Genomic DNA, 16,002 nt, shown 5'->3' with positions numbered 1-16,002 from the left:
CTCCAAACAAATCAGCAAAAAAAAAAAAAAAAAAAAAAAAAAAAAAAAAAAAAAAAAAAAAAAAAAAAAAAAAAAAAAAAAAAAANAAAAAAAAAGAAAAGAAAGAAAGCGCCAAAAAGATGAACAAGGAATCAACCGAGTACAAATGGGGTTAAATTTAACGGTAAATACTACCATGGTCTCACTTTTGCACCAAAAAAGTACTCAATATTCTATCAATAAATTTTGTTTTTTTGTTCTTAGTCCCTTAATTTACTCTTAATAGTTTTAATTTTTTTATTATAATCCTTTCATTTACTTAATTTTTTCAAAATGAGCATTTTATCCTCTAGTATGAACGATTTCTATTGTATGACGTTTATTTTAGGGCTTAAAAAGAGGTGATGGGACTTGTTATATTAGACGAGATCGAAGAAATCGGAATTTTGGAAAATGGGTTGTGTAAAAGAATTATAGGGTTTGTTCACCTACGATAGACCGATTAACGGTTTTATGCACATGTCGTGTAGGCCAGGTGTTCGAACCACCACCCCCATGTGGTCGAATTGAAATAAATATATAATAGTGAGTTTTGTTTTGTAGCACGTTTTTAAAAATTCTTCAAAAAATATTGTGAGATCTCACATATGATGAAGAGGAGGACGAAATATTTCTTATAAAAGTGTGGAAACCTCTCTTTAACAAATGTGTTTTGAAATTGTGAGAATTACGATGATACATAACGGGCAAAAGCAAACAATATCTACTAGGAGTGGATTTGGACGGTTACAGGTTGTATCAAAATCAAATATGTGTCAATTAGGATGACACGCTGGTCCCAAAAGGAGTAGATTGTGAAATCTCATATTGGTCGGAGATCGGAACAAATCATTATTTATAAAGGTGTGGAAACCTCTCTCCAGCAGAATCGTCTTAAAACAGACAGCAGTATGTAACAAGTTCAAACGAACAATATCTGTTAGCGATAAACTTCCGCTATTGCAAATTCTGAAAGAATTATTTTAACCTAACTACGAGAATTAATAGTTTTTTTTTAAGTATTTATAAAAAAAATATTGTTTAGCTTTCTCATAAAAAAAAATATTTTTTAATTCTTTTTTTTTTTTTTTAAATCTAATAACAAAAAAAAACAATTTTTTAAAACTTCTAGTGGGCTTAGAATAACGGGTGGAAACAATTTATTTATTTATTTTTAATCGAAATCAATTTTTTTAAAGTACTTGTAATATAATTAATATTTTAAAGTTTATTTACTACAGCTGTTTTCACTCAATTAAAGAGGATAAAAAAAATGTTTTTTTTTTATTTTAATAAATGAAAATCAATTTTAATAGCTTTGAAGAAACTCTCTAGAGATTAAAATTATTTTTAATTCATTAAAAATAAAGTTATACAATAAAACTCTAAATTTATTAATTGTTTATAAAGCGTTTTTTCACAAACTATGGCAAACTCATATATATATATATATATATTATAATATTATTAAGTATAATTTATTTAATAAATTGAAAAAATAATAAAAGTAAATAAAAAAGGACGATCGTACACTATCTTAATATTTCAAACCTTACTTTTACGGTGTCGAGAAAAAAGGTATTTCTTGGAAAGAATTAATAAGAAATATTTAAGAGAACCAAAACTCGGATAACGACCGTGAGAAAATCAATCGACAATGTCGGTCCGAGGTAGAGGAAAGAAAAGAAAATAATAAATAAATAAATAAATAAAAAAAGAAAGTAGCTTCTCTCTCATGGGCTGTTTTTTTTCTCTCTCTAAAGCCTTCCTTTTAACTGACATATCCACATGAGAAATGAAGACACCATTTTTATTTATTTATTATTATTATTATTTATTTTTACAAAGAAAGAGACATTCAAGGTTGCAAAACCTTCCACCATCTTCTCAAATCTTATCTTAAAAAAAAAAAAAATAATAATAAAAACTCGGAGCATAATCAATTAAAATCTCGTACTAACAAGGGATTAGTGAATGAATGTGACAATCTAAATCCACCGCTAGTAGATATTGTCTACTTTAGACCGTTACATATCGTCGTTAACTTCATGATTTTAAAACACGTTTACTAGGGTGAGGTTTCTACACTCTTATAAAAAATGTTTCATTCTCCTCCCCAACTGACGTGGGATCTCACAATGAATCGAGATCATGTTCGAATTGGAGTAATATTGAGGATGGAATAGCTAAAAAATATTTAACATATTTTTTTGTTACTACTTATATCAATAAATTGCACATTTTTATTTTCTCGTAGCTCAATTATAAGAACTTTAATATTAAGCACGATTTGTCTTTAGCAACTTTATATGTTGGGTGACTTCTAGAAAGTTCCGAGCAATTTTTTATGAATTCTTTTTTTAGGTTTTTATGTCGTCCAGTGAAGATGGACCGAAATAATAATAATAATAATAATAATAAATAAATAAATAATAATAGTGTAACTCGTGATGCATCCAAGCTGTTTTCCTTTAATGAAAATTATCATTATTATTTTACCAACTTTGAAAAAAAATAAATAAGTATAAAATTTATTAGATAAACAAAATTTAAATGATTAAATATAAATTTTATTGCGAGTATAAAAGCAAATATACAATAAATTCAAAATACAAGGATTAAAATATATTTTAATTAGCAACTCCCATAGTATAACAGGTAGTGTATATAAGACTTAGGAACGAATTCACTGTCATATGGCTGATCGGTGATTACGCCTCCACGAGGGTCTTTTCGTAAGGGTTGAGGTTGTGAAGTCTTTTCGACACGAGTAAATGTTTTTTTTCTTCCATATTTTAAGCTTAGGACAATCTTTAGTGGATATGGTATGATACTAAAACGCGAAAACATATTTTCAGATCGAGTTAACGACCCTGTCTCAATGGGCAAAAAAGTTCTTATGTTAACACCTATAGTATAGCTTGGTAATAAAATATAAAAGTTAACTCATGTAATGACTATTTTATATAGTATAGCTTGACATGATTAATCTTGCTTGGATGATTCGAATCTTAAATAATTATTATTTTGAACAGATAAATTCTTCAAATTGGACCGTTCGAGGGTTATTTTGGTCCAAGTGTCCCACATTTTTGGGTCATATGTCTTCCAATATCAACTTTTGCTTATATTTGAAGCTAATTTGATTTTCAATAGTTTGAAATGTAAAGGGCATATGTCCTTGAATGTAAAAGATTATGCTTGTTAGCTACTCCTTTTACTTTTGTACCCTTCGTGCCTTCGTGGACCCTACTTTGGAATATTTTATATAAATTATTTTTTGTGATGTCATATATATAATTTTATTTTATTTTATTATAATTTATAATATTTTAGTATAATGGATTCAAATAAAAAAAAATTCAAATATGAATTAGGAAAATATTCTACAATTCAAATTATTACTAAGAACATATTATTACACCAATTTCAGCCTTTATTATTATTATTATTTCAATTATTCTTATTAATAATTCCAAATTCACATATAATAATAATAATAAATAAATAAATAAGTAGATAATAATAATAATAATAATATATATATATTACTTTTTGTGAAAGTTTTTGCTTGACACTTTCTAAAGAATTGAAATGATGGGTGGACGTGGAAACTTCTCTCTAGTAGATGTTTTTTAAAATCGTGAGACTGACAACAATATGTAACGGGTCAAAGCTGAAAATATCTGCTAGCGGTGGGTTTGAGCTGTTACAAATAGTATCAGAGTCAGACACCGGATAGTGTGCCGATTTGAGAGAGGAATCAAGCATTCCTTATAAGGGTGTGGAAACATCTCTCCAGTATATGAGTTTTAAAACCGTGAGACTAATGACTATACGTAATGGGCGAAAGCGGACAATATCTGCTAGCAATGGAATTAGGTTAAACTATATTAACTAAATTTAAATTATATTCGTATAAATATTAAAGTTATAATTTGAGGAAAAACTTTGAGAAATAAATTTACCATCTAAGTTAATTTATGAGTTTTAAAATAACGACAAAAAAAATTAAAATTAAATCCCTTATACGTGGCGCGTGACATGGCAACTTTCGCGGGACTGGCTGGACGAAATCGGAGAGGAGCTGAGCGTCGCCGGAGGCACTGTCTCCGAGAGAACAATGACCGGAATCTGTTACTGCCCACCGCTTCCCCCATCTCTATCCCCCAAGGTTTGTATCTTCTAGCCGGTGGTTTCATTTCATCTCGCCGTCCATTTCTGTTCCTAATTCTCTTCGATTCATTCTGAACCATTCGTTTGGCAGATGGTAACCGCCATACGATGCTTCTCAAGCTCGCCGGAGAATTCTAATGGTAGCCGGAGGAAAGAGGCATCTGCGATTGTGAAAATCGCTGTGAGTGGAGTGACAGAGCTTCTTAGGCTTTTCTCGTCTCCGATCAGTAAGAGGTAATTTCGTTCTTGAAATCCACGCTCGCTTTGTAGTTGCATGAATATTTTTCTTGAACATGCGAGGGAGAGATATGAATTCGATTCAGGTCTGTGTCTGTGTTGCAGAGTTGATGGAGTTGGGGACAATCAGGGAGAGGAATTTGTAGTTGCAGGCATCGATGATGTTCTAAATATCCTGAAATCAGATTACGAGAATGCTTACTTTGTTACTGGTATATTCATATATTTTCCTCTATCATGCTTTGTCATTGTGCTTATACCTGCACTAGAATTATGAAATCTTCTGCTCATTGCCATCTGTTCATGCTATTGGTATAATAAATTCTATGCAATTTCTTGCTTACAATTTATACATTGAGTTGGTAAGGCTGCAAATTGGATGACCCTTATTGAGGAGGTGCTCGAGTTCACCTTTTTGGGAGAGGGGCAATTCCTATCGTGCGAACTAGCTTCTTTGCAATACTATGTAGAGCTTGGCTTGAGAGGAACAATAGGATTGTTAGAGAGGTGGGGAGATCGTGTGATGAGGATTGGGAGGTGCTCGAGTTCACCTTTTTGGGAGGGGCAATTTTTTGTGGCGAACTAGCTTCTTTACAATACTATGTGGAGCTTGGATTGAGAGGTACAATAGGATTTTTAGAGAGGTGGGGAGGTCGTGTGATGAGGATTGGGAGGTGCTCGAGTTCACCTTTTCGGGTGAGGGGCGATTTTTTGTGTCGAACTAGCTTCTTTGCAATACTATGTAGAGCTTGGCTCGAGAGGAACAATAGGATTTTCAGAGAGGTGGGGAGGTCGTGTGATGAGGTTTGGGAGGTGGTGCGATACAATGCCTTCTCGTGGGGTTCGGTCACTAGATCTTTTTGTAATTACGACCTTAGTTTGATTTCGTCAAATTAGAGTCCTTTTTTTTTGTAGTTTTTTTGGTGTCTCCCTCGTTTTGTTGGTCTGGATTTTTTTTTTTTTTTGTATGCCTTGTGCATTCTTTTATCTCTATGAATGAAAGCTTGATTTCTTATCATATATATATATATATATATATACTTTGAATTGTTGCTGTGTGTAACTGCTGCATTAAACCAGCAATGAAGCTTTGTAAGTGTATTTTATGATGGGCTTGTACTGAAAACAGGGATATTCACTTCTGCAATTTATGCTGACGATTGTCTCTTTGAAGATCCAACCATCAGGTTTCGAGGTAATAATAATAATCATAGAATCTTTTAATAACTAAATCGTGTAGTCCTCCGTCACAATGGTTGTAACAGCCCAAACCCACCGTTAACATATATTGTCCTCTTTGGACTTTTCCTTTAGATTTTTCCCTTAAGGTTTTTAAAACACGTCTACTAGGGAGAGGTTTCCACACCCTTATAAATAATGTTCTGTTCTCCTCTCCAACCGATGTGGGTCTCACAATCCACCCCCTTCGGGGCTCAGTGTCCTCACTGGCACTCGCTCTCCTCTCCAATCGATGTGGGCTCTCACAATTCACCCCCCTCGAGGCTCAGCGTCCTCGCTGGCACACCGCCCGGTGTCTGGCTCTGATACCATTTGTAACAACCCAAGTTCACCACTAGCAGATATTGTCCTCTTTCGACTTTCTCTTTCGGGTTTTCCCACAAGGTTTTTAAAACGCGTCTGCTAGAAAAAGGTTTCCACACCTTATAAAGAATAATTCGTTCCCCTCTCCAACCGTTGTGGGATCTCACAATCCTCCTCCTTTGGGGCCCAGCATCTTCGCTGATACTCGTTCCCCTCTCCAATCGATGTGAGATCTCACAATGACAATCTTATTTTCAACTTTATTGTTCTATTTTCAACTTTATTGTTACCAAATACCGAAGATTACATAAACTCAAATTAGAAGGCATGCATTGTTTCTGATTCTGCCAAGAAATAAAATGTAATTTATAAACACTTAGTTTCTAAACACATTTGACTTTTGATTGAATACTTCAATTTAGCAATCTTTTCAAACCTTAAAGTTGCTTTATGGATTTTTAACCCTATAGGTAAGGAGCTGTATTCACGGAATCTAAAGTTACTTGTTCCCTTTTTTGACTGTCCCTCAATCCAGTTACAAACGATCAATAAGGTAATTTGTTCTCGTGATTGAATCCTTCTTCTTCCGTAGATCAATGAGTTGGCCTTTTGCGCACAAATCTTTTAACTTTCAACCTGCTGCTTTTATGCTTTCTTGGGGGGCAAAATTTTATTGAACTTTTGGTAAATCTAGGGGATGTATATGGCACAGCTAAGAACGGGACGAGTGAGTAGCATCTCATCTTCTTCATGGATAAAACGTTTGGTTTTTCCAAAGAGTGTAATATTTTATTTTATAGCTTTAAAATAAACGTTTTATCCATTCTTAATATGAGACAGATAAACACCAAATAATCTGTTCTTGGAAAATTGATCTTTGCCTGCTGCACGTCCAGTGTAACCGCCCAAGCCCACCACTATCAGATATTATTGTCCTCTTTGGGCTTTCCCTTTCGGGCTTCCTCTCAAGGGTTTTAAAACGTGTCTGTTAGAGAGAGGTTTTTACAACCTTATAAAGAATACTTTGTTCTCCTCCCCAACTGATGTGGGATCTCACAATTCACCCCTTCAAAATTCTTTAGAAGACTTTTGCTGATTTTCGTGATATACATGATTACAGGGTAACAAATCTGGAGTTGAATTTGTGCTGGCAGCCTGGAAACTAAGGTAGGTAGCCAATTATTTTGAATTGCTTGAGGCTTTGGAGTGTTGGGATCCTTTCATTTCTGACTTTGAGGCTTTTCCTTGTGTTAATTCCAAAAGAATGTTGATATCTACAGAGACTAAATTGGGTTGAATGTAACCCAAATCACAAGGATTAATATGCCTTCTAATTGGAATTGCATTGGTTCTTTCTGTTGGTATTTTCAATCTTTTTCATCATTTGCTTTTCAAATTCTGGACGTTGCCTGAGTTATTTAAGCTCTCCCACATCAGTAGAAATTCCCAATATTTATTATTGGCTTGCAGGACATACCTGAAACTTCCTTGGAGGCCACTCATTTCTATTGATGGAAGTACACTCTATGAACTTGATGAAGAGTTGAAAGTGAGAATCAGTAATCCTCTCCGCTATGTTCTTAAGATGGCTTTAGAAAAAGCATATTTTCAAGTTTCTAAAAAATTTATTTCAAGTTTTGTAACCACCCAAGCCAACCACTAGTAGATATTGTTTTCTTTGGCTTTCCTTTTCGGGCTTTCCCTTGAGGTTTTTAAAACGCGTTTGTTAGAGAGAGGTTTCCACACCTTTTTAAAGAATGCTTCGTTCTCCTCTCCAACCGATGTGGGATCTCACAATCTACCCCTGTTCAGGGTTCAGTGTGCTCTCTGCACTCATTCCCCTCTCCAATCGATGTGGGATCTCACAATCCACGTCCCTTCGCGGCCCAGCATCCTCGCTAGCACACTGCCCGGTGTCTGGCTTTGATACCATTTGTGACAGCTCAAGCCCACCGCTAGCAGATATTGTCCTCTTTGGGTTTTCCCTTTGGGCTTGTTTTTAAAACGTGTCTGCTAGGGAAAGGTTTCTCACCCTTATAAAGAATGCTTCGTTCCCATCTCCAACCGATGCGAGATCTCACAAGTTTTGTGCTGAAACATATTTTCTGATTTGCTCCTTTCTTTTTCAACTACCAACTAAAAACTAAGGTCTTAGTTTTCTATTTTTAAAGGTTGTGTTTGTTTGCTCATAATTTCTTTAACACAATCTGAATCTTTCTGGAAAAACGATAACGATGATGTTTCTTAGATAGTTTCTTTTTTGTTATATGGCATTCAAATATTTGATTGCTTTCCATTTTTCATCCTATCAGATAGCACGGCATGCTGAGAGCTGGAGTGTTTCTGCACTTGAAGCAATAACTCAGATATTCATCCCTAGTTTTAAAGGAGACTGAGAATTGTTTGCTAGGATGAACACAAACTGCTCCATTCAATTGATTTTATGTTGTGTTTTAAATACTTATGTATAAACTTTATTTTGATATAATGTAAATATAATGTATGTTATGTTTTAAATTCCAGTTTGTTTTATTTCGTGAAAAATATACCCGTCTTTTTGGAGCCATCGAGTCAGCCTGGTCCTCACATAACATGTCGATGCTACAACAAAGCATCATGGTGCTATGCTGCTATAGCATCATAGCACTGTCACCCATCTTTTCTTTTTCGTCTTTGTTTTACTATGTTGAGTCACTATTCTCTCGGGGTTTGGACCTCCTCATTTGCCTTACAAAACTTTTTGGTTGTTTGTGTTTTTGTCCAAATTGAACGAAACACCTCTTATCCATTATCAAGTTTGCTCTTTGATGAAGCTTTTCGAGTTTCAGCCTCGCCATCCCCAAGTTGCCTATTAAACTTATGCCAGTTACATACCATCCATTAGTCCAAGTTCCATGTCGGATCATCTGATTGTGCTATTTTATGGCTTATATAATGAACAAAAAGCTTTATCAATTATATTTATAACCTTCTAATGTAGTGGAATCATTCAAAATTTCCATCATTTATCGAATTCTGTTCTCTCATTTTTGTTTTCAGGCAGTTTCTCTCAGAAATTTGGTTCTTTCAAAGACAAATGGAAAATTGCATGTCTTTGCTTTCCCAATATGTTGTACACTCATACTTCATAACGCTCGCCCTTCCTCTGGTTACATGACAGGGTTAACTGCCACCAATTGATGGAAACAACTGCAGTAGAGACTCCACACAAGCAGAGAGCACTTAGAAGAATGAATTTCTACTAAGAATTTATAAGGTTAGACATTCATTCATTTGCTATTTTACTCATTTTCCTCCATATCTCTCTCTTAGAATTTGTTTTCATAACCCTTTAGTAGTGATTTTGATTATCTAAGAAGAACGAGCATGAACACGAACACAGAACATGGTAACGACATGGATACATCACGCGTCAAGTTCTGAGAAAGTAGGACACAATCATGTGGGACATGTTTTTCTTAGAATATATGTGTATAGATTGGTATATCAATACTTCTTTATGGCTAAAACATGTAAATTTAACATAAAACCAAAATATACTTCACTAAAAACATACAAAGTTAAGTCAATTAACAGTATTTGAATACTTGAAAGATTTAGTTTGCTATGATTAGAGGAAGAAGATTCATCCTAAAGCACTAATCAAAACATAGGCCCAAAATGTACTAGTTAAAATGGAGATTTGATTGCTGTAAGCATTTTATTTCTTTGCTTTCTTTGTATTGGTCTGCTAGGAGTGTTAATTTGTTCTTCCCCCTATGTGTACTACTCTCTTTAGCTTTCATTTTCTTTTAGAGATAAGGCTTTGTTCCTTAATTGCAGAAGACAACTTACATGTGGATTTTGATGATCTAGTTCGATGAAGAACATTAGATTTGCAGGCTCAATATAAGTAAAACTTGTGGGTAGTACTTTGAGTTTTATATGATCCATTTGATCTTTCATGTCCATAACTTTCCATCTTATTTAAGGAAACTGTCAGCCATCAAACAGCTTTCTACCCGAAAACCCGTTCTTCACTTCAATTTTTTTTTTTTTCATCGTGCATGTCTAAGGCGTGTTGTCTATAGCCGCATGCTCGTTATATGTCAAAACCCTTGTCTTGTATCACTTTATTGTTTTCCTTCACTGCTTTCCTGATGTATAGCTTCCTTAAGTATATGATGTTTCGGTAGAATCATGTCTACGCCTGGTAGACCTAAAATGCCTCAGAATGTACTATAGGAGGATGCGACCAGTCGTCAACTCCTCCCACCTAGATTTTGTATGACCGTTTGGCAAAATCATTTCTAGGCTTACTGGACTTGAATTGCCTCAAAATGTACTATAGGGGGATTCGGCTAGTTGTTAAATCCTCTCTGCTCGGTAAGTTATATGTTATTTAAGCCGTTGGGTTGTCTTTTCCTTGTAGTCATATAATGTTGCTTTCAATCTTTCTTTCAACCTTCCTTTCAAACTCTCTTTCAAAAATCTCTTTGCCCCCGTTTTCTGAAACTTTCCTCTCAAAACGGGGTCAAAAGCTTGAGCATACGTCGCCCGGCCGTAGGCGACGCGATCCCAAGTTGGCTTGACTCACTCAGTGTTGGGAGTGAGTACCGTACAATTGCAAAAGTTTATTGCTAAGAAAAGTGCGATTGGGCAATTAAAATTTACTGTTTTTATTTATCCGCTCCCATAACTTTTGAGACAATGCTGCAGGAGTTAGATCTGGTACTTTTCTTATTGCAAGCTTTGAAACAGTGGTCCTTTGGTGCCTATTGCCATAGCGTTTAAAGTTATATCATGGATTAAAATTGCACATTCATCACCATAGACTGTTCAAGTTTCTCTTGCCCCTTCTTAATGGACTCTTGACATCTGGGAAGGACTGTTGTTTGATAATTTCAGTTCTCTCTCTCATTCTAAAATGTTTTGCACTCGCTGTCAACTTGCTTGCAGCACCTCGGCCTCTGTCTTGCCATCTACCACAACCGCCAGTAGAGACGGGAGACGAAGAAATGGCTGATGACAGACAAGCGAGTGGACGTGATTCCAACCACGATACCATTGCCCGGAAAGGTAACGGAATCGTGGCATTGTAATGAGTAAAACATTTTAAAGGGAAAGTCCTAATATGTAATTGATTTCATGTCACTTCCATAGCAGGCCAGTGGTGAAGATGCTTGGATTGACAAAGATGGAAACTGAGGTGATTTCTTGCTGACATGAAAGGGCGGAAGGTATGTCTCTCCTTTTTAGTGATTTCTTGCTCTTGGTCGGCTTTTACTTTCCCCCTGCTAAGGAAAAAGGGGATATTTCAAGTCTTAAAAGGGACATCCCCCCTTTTGTTCTACTTCCATAAAATGGAAAGTAACATCTATAACTATTGCGGCCGACATTTGTTACTTCAAAATAAATTATGGAATAGAAATTTGGAATATATACATAATTTTTTGTTTATCCCATCCTGTGAGATCCCACATCGATTGGACGGAGGAACGGAGCATTCTTTATAAGTGTGTGGAAACCTCTCCCTAGCAAACGTGTTTTAAAAACTTAACGGGAAGTCCAAAAATGAAAACCCAAAAAGAATAATATATACTAGCGGTGGACTTGGGCTGTTACAAATCTAATGCTATATTTAAAGCTATGTGTAATGTAGTAGATGTTGGATTTATAAATGTATTTAAGATATTGTTTGAAGGAACTAGCTTTATGTAGCCCCCCACCCCAGAAAAAAGAAAAAGGGAAAAGAAAGGAGGTGTAGAAAATTACATAAAGCTGGGAATTGCTGTCATTTCATAATGACACAAAAGATGTTGAAAGTGTCTAACTCCAATATTGATATTGATGGTGAACACTTGTCTCTGAAGCGAATGCCTCCATCTCTTTAATCCTCAATATGGCCATGAAATGACTGAATTTTGCGATCTCTGTTTTTTTCCATGAATAGGATTAGTTTCCTTACTGTAACCGCTCAAGTCCATCGCTAGTAGATATGGTCCGTTTTGGTCCATTACGCATCGTCGTTAGCCTCACGGTTTTAAAACGTGTTTGGTAGGGAGAGGTTTCATTCCCCTCTCCAACAAATGTAGGGTCTTACAATCCACTCCCTTGGGGGTCCGGCGTCCTCGCTGGCACACCGTTCGGTGTCTAACTTTGATACCATGTGTAACAGCCCAAACCCACCGCTAGCAGATATTGTCCCTTTTGGCCCATAATGCATCGCCGCCGTCAGCTTTACAATTTTAAAACGCATCTGCTAGGGAGAGGTTTCCACACCCTTATAAGAAATGTTTCATTCCCCCTCCAACCAACGTGGGGATCTCACAATAGGTTATTTTGTTCATCACCAAAGTCATTTCTTTTCGACACACGTTGTAAGTCAGTTCGATTTAGTTTGGTTCCGGAACCAAGATAGTTTGTTTGTGCTGGTTTGATTCATCGGATCGTTTACTTACGAAAGTCCATTGAATCATTTATTGAACAGGTCGAAGAAGATCGTCCTATAAGCGAAAAAATGAATCTGAATCAGATGCAGATAATGGGGAAATTGATGAGTCCGGGATTGATGCTTCAATCATATGCTTGGTTTTGTCATTTCGGGTGTGGAAAGGCACAGAATTGAGGTATGATGATCTGGTCCACCATCCCTCATAATATAAGGTACCTCTTTTGTTTGTTTCCAACAAAATGATTGCTGTTCATTACCCACAAAAAAGAAAAAGAAAATGAAGAGAAAGTAGAGTGTTTAGTCAGTTTCAAGTGGTAGTGTGATTTGATGATCTGAAGCAGACCCTTTACAGAGCTTCTTTTGACTGCTAGTTTAAGGGTACATAGAGAAATTCAAGAATTTGAATGCATCTGCCATTTGGCCCATTTCATGAAAACCTTGGAGGACAGCATTCCTGCTTCACACCCAATCAGCTCCATCTAGTTTTATTCATTTTATAGCGAAGTTCAACTTTTAAAAATATTCTTACTCTTACTTTGGATGAAACCGCTACTATTTTATTTCAAAAATATCTTTACGGTCAATTTTGAATGAATCTGTCAGTATTTTGTTTCAAAAATATCTTTACCGTTAGTTTTGGATTAACCGTATTTTGTTTCAAAAATATTCTACCGTTGATTTTAGATGAAACTGTTAGTATTTTGTTTAAAAAATACCTTTATAGTTAGTTTTGGATGAGCTCACAGATATTTTGTTTAAAAAATATCCTTATTAGTTCGGATGAAACTGTTAGTATTTTGTTTCAAAAATACCTTTATCGTTAGTTATGAATGAACCTGCTAGTATTTTGTTTAAAAAAATATCCTTACCGTTAGTTTTGCATGAGCCCGTTAGTTTTTGTTTAAAAAATACTCTTACCGTTAGTTTTGGATGAGCCCGCTAGTATTTTGTTTCAAAAATACCCTTATGGTTAGTTTTGGATGAAACTACTAGTATTTTGTTTCGTAAATACTCTTACCGTTAGTTTTGGATAAAACTGCTAGTACTTTGTTTCAAAAATACCCTTACCGTTAGTTTTGGATGAAGCTACTAGTATTTTGTTTCAAAAATACTCTTACCGTTAGTTTTAGATGAACTCGCTAGTATTTTGTTTCAAAAATATCCTTATCGTCAGTTTTGGATAAGCCCATTAGTATTTTGTTTAAAAAATATTCTTACGGTTAGTTTTGGATGAGCCTGCTGGCAGTATTTTGTTTCGAAAATACCCTTACCATTAGTTTTGGATGAAACTGACAGTACTTTATTTCAAAAATGCCCTTATTGTTAGTTTTAGATGAACCAGTTCGTATTTTGTTTGAAAAATATCCTTACCCTTAGTTTTGAATGAAACTACTAGTATTTTGTTTAAAAAATACTCTTATCGTTAGTTTTAAATGAACTCGGTACTATTTTGTTTCAAAAATACCCTTGCTATTGGTTTTGGGTGAAATGGCTAGTGTTTTGTTTCAAAAGTACCCTCAAACTTTAAGAGTAGTTTAAAAAATTAGATCATTAAAAATACCCTTATTCCGATAGTTTCATTAATATCTTTAAATTTTTTTAATAAAAATTCAAAAACATCTTAAAAAAAAACACGCCTAAACTAGATCTTGTTTTACTTATTTTATTATACTTTGTCTAAAAAATATTTTTAANCCTCCAACCAACGTGGGGATCTCACAATAGGTTATTTTGTTCATCACCAAAGTCATTTCTTTTCGACACACGTTGTAAGTCAGTTCGATTTAGTTTGGTTCCGGAACCAAGATAGTTTGTTTGTGCTGGTTTGATTNGTCACATGAAAATCGTTCGAGGACAGCTTTACTGCTTCAAATCAAATGAATTAGATCTAGTTTTATTTATTTTATTNTTCATCGGATCGTTTACTTACGAAAGTCCATTGAATCATTTATTGAACAGGTCGAAGAAGATCGTCCTATAAGCGAAAAAATGAATCTGAATCAGATGCAGATAATGGGGAAATTGATGAGTCCGGGATTGATGCTTCAATCATATGCTTGGTTTTGTCATTTCGGGTGTGGAAAGGCACAGAATTGAGGTATGATGATCTGGTCCACCATCCCTCATAATATAAGGTACCTCTTTTGTTTGTTTCCAACAAAATGATTGCTGTTCATTACCCACAAAAAAGAAAAAGAAAATGAAGAGAAAGTAGAGTGTTTAGTCAGTTTCAAGTGGTAGTGTGATTTGATGATCTGAAGCAGACCCTTTACAGAGCTTCTTTTGACTGCTAGTTTAAGGGTACATAGAGAAATTCAAGAATTTGAATGCATCTGCCATTTGGCCCATTTCATGAAAACCTTGGAGGACAGCATTCCTGCTTCACACCCAATCAGCTCCATCTAGTTTTATTCATTTTATAGCGAAGTTCAACTTTTAAAAATATTCTTACTCTTACTTTGGATGAAACCGCTACTATTTTATTTCAAAAATATCTTTACGGTCAATTTTGAATGAATCTGTCAGTATTTTGTTTCAAAAATATCTTTACCGTTAGTTTTGGATTAACCGTATTTTGTTTCAAAAATATTCTACCGTTGATTTTAGATGAAACTGTTAGTATTTTGTTTAAAAAATACCTTTATAGTTAGTTTTGGATGAGCTCACAGATATTTTGTTTAAAAAATATCCTTATTAGTTCGGATGAAACTGTTAGTATTTTGTTTCAAAAATACCTTTATCGTTAGTTATGAATGAACCTGCTAGTATTTTGTTTAAAAAAATATCCTTACCGTTAGTTTTGCATGAGCCCGTTAGTTTTTGTTTAAAAAATACTCTTACCGTTAGTTTTGGATGAGCCCGCTAGTATTTTGTTTCAAAAATACCCTTATGGTTAGTTTTGGATGAAACTACTAGTATTTTGTTTCGTAAATACTCTTACCGTTAGTTTTGGATAAAACTGCTAGTACTTTGTTTCAAAAATACCCTTACCGTTAGTTTTGGATGAAGCTACTAGTATTTTGTTTCAAAAATACTCTTACCGTTAGTTTTAGATGAACTCGCTAGTATTTTGTTTCAAAAATATCCTTATCGTCAGTTTTGGATAAGCCCATTAGTATTTTGTTTAAAAAATATTCTTACGGTTAGTTTTGGATGAGCCTGCTGGCAGTATTTTGTTTCGAAAATACCCTTACCATTAGTTTTGGATGAAACTGACAGTACTTTATTTCAAAAATGCCCTTATTGTTAGTTTTAGATGAACCAGTTCGTATTTTGTTTGAAAAATATCCTTACCCTTAGTTTTGAATGAAACTACTAGTATTTTGTTTAAAAAATACTCTTATCGTTAGTTTTAAATGAACTCGGTACTATTTTGTTTCAAAAATACCCTTGCTATTGGTTTTGGGTGAAATGGCTAGTGTTTTGTTTCAAAAGTACCCTCAAACTTTAAGAGTAGTTTAAAAAATTAGATCATTAAAAATACCCTTATTCCGATAGTTTCATTAATATCTTTAAATTTTTTTAATAAAAATTCAAAAACATCTTAAAAAAAAACACGCCTAAACTAGATCTTGTTTTACTTATTTTATTATACT

The 16,002-nt window shown here is 34.5% G+C and overlaps 1 protein-coding gene across 1 annotated transcript; it reads left to right on the top strand.

Annotated features, from left to right (window-relative positions):
* The first annotated feature begins 4,061 nt into the window (after positions 1-4,061).
* LOC111804973 lies at positions 4,062-8,490 on the top strand. Its single transcript, XM_023689820.1, has 8 exons — positions 4,062-4,192; positions 4,286-4,428; positions 4,537-4,643; positions 5,561-5,626; positions 6,444-6,526; positions 7,094-7,140; positions 7,444-7,522; positions 8,286-8,490. Exons 1-8 carry the CDS (start codon positions 4,142-4,144, stop codon positions 8,367-8,369), a joined length of 660 nt encoding a protein of 219 aa, XP_023545588.1. The 5' UTR covers positions 4,062-4,141; the 3' UTR covers positions 8,370-8,490.
* The last annotated feature ends 7,512 nt before the right edge of the window (positions 8,491-16,002 follow it).

This window comes from Cucurbita pepo, chromosome LG11, assembly GCF_002806865.2.
Source record: "Cucurbita pepo subsp. pepo cultivar mu-cu-16 chromosome LG11, ASM280686v2, whole genome shotgun sequence".
NCBI lineage: Eukaryota > Viridiplantae > Streptophyta > Magnoliopsida > Cucurbitales > Cucurbitaceae > Cucurbita > Cucurbita pepo.
This window is presented reverse-complemented; position numbering and strand designations above follow the sequence as displayed.

Excerpts from the sequence above, each read along its gene's own strand:
- LOC111804973 (XM_023689820.1), top strand. The coding sequence starts at position 4,142 with ATGACCGGAATCTGTTACTGCCCACCGCTTCCCCCATCTCTATCCCCC. Across the intron at positions 4,644-5,560 it reads GAATGCTTACTTTGTTACTG|GGATATTCACTTCTGCAATT; the intron begins GTATATTCATAT and ends TACTGAAAACAG. Across the intron at positions 7,141-7,443 it reads CTGGCAGCCTGGAAACTAAG|GACATACCTGAAACTTCCTT; the intron begins GTAGGTAGCCAA and ends ATTGGCTTGCAG.